This window comes from Parasteatoda tepidariorum, chromosome 9 (genome assembly GCF_043381705.1).
Source record: "Parasteatoda tepidariorum isolate YZ-2023 chromosome 9, CAS_Ptep_4.0, whole genome shotgun sequence".
Lineage (NCBI taxonomy): Eukaryota > Metazoa > Arthropoda > Arachnida > Araneae > Theridiidae > Parasteatoda > Parasteatoda tepidariorum.
Genome location: NC_092212.1, coordinates 54436281 through 54440789, shown reverse-complemented (window position 1 = coordinate 54440789; position 4509 = coordinate 54436281). Strand labels below are relative to the sequence as shown.

The window sequence follows — 4509 nt, the reverse complement described above, 5'->3', positions numbered from 1 at the left end:
AATCCTAGTATTTGTAATCCTAGTAACTACTAATTCATTGTGCAATTTATATAAATGTTTGTAATAAATAAGAGAAAATTATATTTTTATTTATTTAGAAGCGACGGGTTAGTTTCAAAGGAGGACGGGTACATTGTTGGACAAGCCGTCCTCGGGGACGGGTGAAATTTCTGAGTTTTTTCGAGCCCTGCTATACAGGGTGTCCCAAAACGACTGCATAAACTCTACACAGCTAGATTCCTCGTTGGTAGTACATAAAAACTGTCCAAAGAAGCGTTCCCGTACGATCCGTAATTTACGAGAAAAATACGAAAAACAAAGTATGACGTCACTGCCGGTGCAAGAAAAAAACACTTTATTGGACATATCAACAACAGTATTTGCATGTCTTTCAAGACGATAATGTTTAAAACGTTCACCGCGCATATTCTGCTTTAAATTGTGCATAGTATACTGCTGTTCATATGTTCAATAAAGTGTTTTTTCTTGCACCGGCAGTGACGTCATACTTTGTTTTTCGTATTTTTCTCGTAAATTACGGATCGTACGGGAACGCTTCTTTGGACAGTTTTTATGCACTCCTAACGAGGAATCTAGCTGTGCTGAGTGTATGCGGTCGTTTTGGGACACCCTGTATGTATTTTAGAACTCTAATTTAGAAGCAGCGATTGCTGTTTATTTTTCAATTTTAATTTTACAATGTTGAGCATAATCTTGTATGTCTTTACAATTTAAAAAATCCTTGGAAATGTTTTCTTGTAATAACGGACCCTATTTGCCCAAATTCTTAAAAGCGGACCCTGGTTGAAAGAATGTGACTTAAAGTTCATTTTATATTCACAACGGACCTTTCACAAAATGTCTGGACAGACCCCTGATTAAGGGATTAATTACAAGCTAATAACAATACTCTTAATGAGAAATTTAAGTTTGATGTTTTTGGATAATTTCATTTATATTAGATCGGTCATAAATATTGGATCGGTATTGCTACTCTCATATCGTCTTCTACTTTTAACAATCTCTATCTTTTTTTTCCTTTTATGTTGGTTAATACTGAAAATTCGAATTCACACAAATAAGATGTTGAATACTGCAATATTTTTAAAATTTTCTTTTTTACATTAACTATTTTTTTTTTTGCGTAATTCCTCGTTAACNCAAGAAAAAAACACTTTATTGGACATATCAACAACAGTATTTGCATATCTTTCAAGACGATAATGTTTAAAACGTTCACCGCTCATATTCTGCTTTAAATTGTGCATAGTATACTGCTGTTGATATGTTCAATAAAGTGTTTTTTCTTGCACCGGCAGTGATGTCATACTTTGTTTTTCGTATTTTTCTCGTAAATTACGGATCGTGCGGGAACGCTTCTTCAGTTTTTATGTACTCCCAACGAGGAATCTAGCTGTGCTGAGTTTATGCGGTCGTTTTGGGACACCCTGTATGTATTTTAGAACTCTAATTTAGAAGCAGCAATTGCTGTTTATTTTTCAATTATAATTTTACAATGTTGAGCATAATCTTGTATGTCTTTACAATTTAAAAAATCCTTGGAAAGGTTTAAATAACGGACCCTATTTGCCCAAATTCTTAAAAACGGACCCTGGTTGAAGGAATGTGACTTTAAGTTCATTTTATATTCACAAATTACGAGTAATTTTTTTTCACAATTTTACAAAAACAGACCTTTCACAAAATGTCTGGACAGACCCCTGAATATATACTAGATATTTCCCTCGAAATATAAACATCAGGGGGTACCGATTTTAAAACTTATTGGATACTAACTCAGAACTCTATTGAATCTAAGTTAATGCTTGTCGCCAATTTTTCTAATCAAAGGTGATAAACAGTAGTTTCCCGCCTTTTTTTAGGAGATACGACCTTCAACAAAAATTTAAACTGATATTGAGGAAGTCTAAGGTTTAAATATTTCAAACAAGAATAAAGAAAATTATGTAATGATACTGGTTGTGTATTTCTTTTTTACAGAGTATACCTTATGCTTATCCTTTGTGTGGAGGCCTAAGACCAGGCATGATGATATACATTAGTGGTAAACCTACTACGAACCCTAACAAGTAAGTTTTACCAGTCAATCCAAATGATATACTTACAGACTATTGAAAGAAATCAACACTGTGTAATTTCCAAAATTTTATTTTTGCTTAGTTTCTACTCATTTCTATATTATGATATGCACAATGCAGCGCACTCAATAATATCTAATATATATAATTCTCTTACTAAGATGTAATTTTTAAAAAAATTTTTTTTTTTTTAATATGGATTTGAATGATTGTTTTGAATTCTTAGAATTTTGTGCATTTGCAATGTACCTAAGTTAGTAGCGAGCGAAGCGAGATAACCATATAAGATTGCGTAGAAATTTTCGGGGGTTGGCGAGCAGGGGGCGCAGCCCACTAGTTTTTCAAAAAATATTAGCCTAAAATCGTAAAAATAGAAGTAGTAATTTGACGATCCGGTTTGGAGTTTTATGCTTCATAAATGTGCTTGTAGCTCTCATGGATTAAGAGAGATGAAATTGGATTATATAAATAAAAAAGATAAACACACTAACGTGCAATAAATAAACTTTAAATTTTATAAAAAAACTTTCATCAGTGACCCGCTGTGACGCATACTTGGTGTAATTTTTCTTTTTTGTTTTAAGTCAAACATATTTCTTTCATGGTTGACAATAAAGTAAAACAGTTATTTGTTGAATTAAAAAAGTAACCTAGGTTCCATTAAAAACGTAAAATGCTGTATATTTAAACAAACGTTGTTTTGATAAAACAAACCTAGTTTGAAACACAAAAATATAATGTTACCAGAATAAGCTTAGGTCTCAGAATTAATTGAACATGAACGGCTTAAAATATAAATAGTTAAAATCTCTGTCGAGCCTTCTAATCTCCAATCCGCACATCTGTATTTGACTTATTGATTCTTTTTAAAAATAAACCTAGAACTAATGCTGTTGTGACGTATGATAGGTTATTGAGTTATTGACTTAGAATTCATTTTTTTAAAATATAGAAATACTATTTTATTTTTGTTTCGTTTCGTTGTCTGTAGCTTATTATATTGGCAAATATTTTAAGAAGAGTGGTTTTATAGTTTATACTTCTTTTAATGAATCTTTGTCATTCTTCGACGAAATATTTAATGTCACTTGAATTAAATAATAACTATTAACACATGCCGTCAGGCTAACCGTGGGAGGTTCTCGTTGTCTTCCTCTCCATGTAACGCAAATGCGGGTTAGTTTCATCAAAAAGTCCTCCACGAAGGCAAATTTCTCCCAATACTTGATCCAGGAGTTCCCTTGTCTTCTGGATTGGGTTCAAAATTACAAGGCTACGGAGTTGAACATTAGTAGTCGCATACCCAAAAATTGGGTAGGCTGTTCAATGACGGTAATAAAATGAAATATAAAATGGTCAAATTGACAGGTATGACAGTATTTGGGAATAGTGTAGTCATATCGTTGTATTTTTATCAAAACTTTAATAAACATTCCTTTTATCGGTATAACGAGTATATCAGGGTTCGAAAAACCGCCCGTCCTCGGCGGTCAATTTGTTGAACAAGCCGTCCTCGGGGACGGGTTTTTTCGAGCCCTGGAGTATATTTATTTTGAGAACCGGGATAACCTGGCTGGTAGGGCGTTGAGCCTATGTCCAAGGGGTCGTGAGTTCGGTTCCCGCCGCTGAAGATTTGCTAAATGGTGACTGGTGCACGTTAAATCTGTCAGGTCACAAATTGTTATAACAAACTATAGTTATATTACTAAGTATAGTACTACTGAAGGCACTGAATTGGAGATTGATCATTCTCTGGTTCAGGTCAAAATTAGGATCTGTGGATGGATGAAAAGTGTGTGAAAAGGTCCGCCTTGTGAAACGGGTTGTGACGTTTATATGTGACTGAAGTTGAAATCATGGCCCATAGATGGCACCACTGAAAAAATTACTAAATTCCCTTGCTGTATAGGCAAGTGGCATTAACAGCTACCGATTTCTGCCATTTTTGGTTATATTTATATCTGTGCTGTATCATGTTACATGTGTTATTTTTGTTTAACAGATTCACAATCAATCTTCAGGCCGGTACTTCACCATATGCTCCTCCCGATGTTGCTTTTCACTTCGATGTCCGTTTCTTCAATCAATCAATTGTAAGAAACACTCGCACCAACAACGCATGGCATGACGAAGAAACGCTCTCAGCATCCTTCCCTTTCAACAGTATCTGTCATTTCGATATGATAATACGTGTCACTGAGAATAAGTACATGGTTGCAGTTAATGGGCAGCACTTCATCGAGTTCAGGCATCGCTTGTGGCCACTTTCTCGTTTTGACACTCTATACATTGCAAACGATATTTCCGTACAATCCATTCGATTTGCATGAATGTTATTTTTTTGTTTTCATATGAAGTGTTTTGTATTGTTTAAGCTTTGTAAAATTCATTATAAAAATGTTTTTTAGGT

The 4509-nt window shown here is 34.1% G+C and overlaps 1 protein-coding gene across 1 annotated transcript in view; it reads left to right on the top strand.

The window, feature by feature from the left end:
- The window catches only part of LOC107441793 (uncharacterized), a 52770-nt gene extending 48261 nt beyond the window's left edge, over positions 1-4509 (top strand). Inside the window, exons 13-14 of the mRNA XM_071185817.1 lie at positions 2002-2090; positions 4102-4509. Coding sequence (XP_071041918.1) covers positions 2002-2090; positions 4102-4429 — 417 coding nt within the window. The 3' untranslated portion in view covers positions 4430-4509. The remainder of the gene's footprint in view (positions 1-2001; positions 2091-4101) is intronic.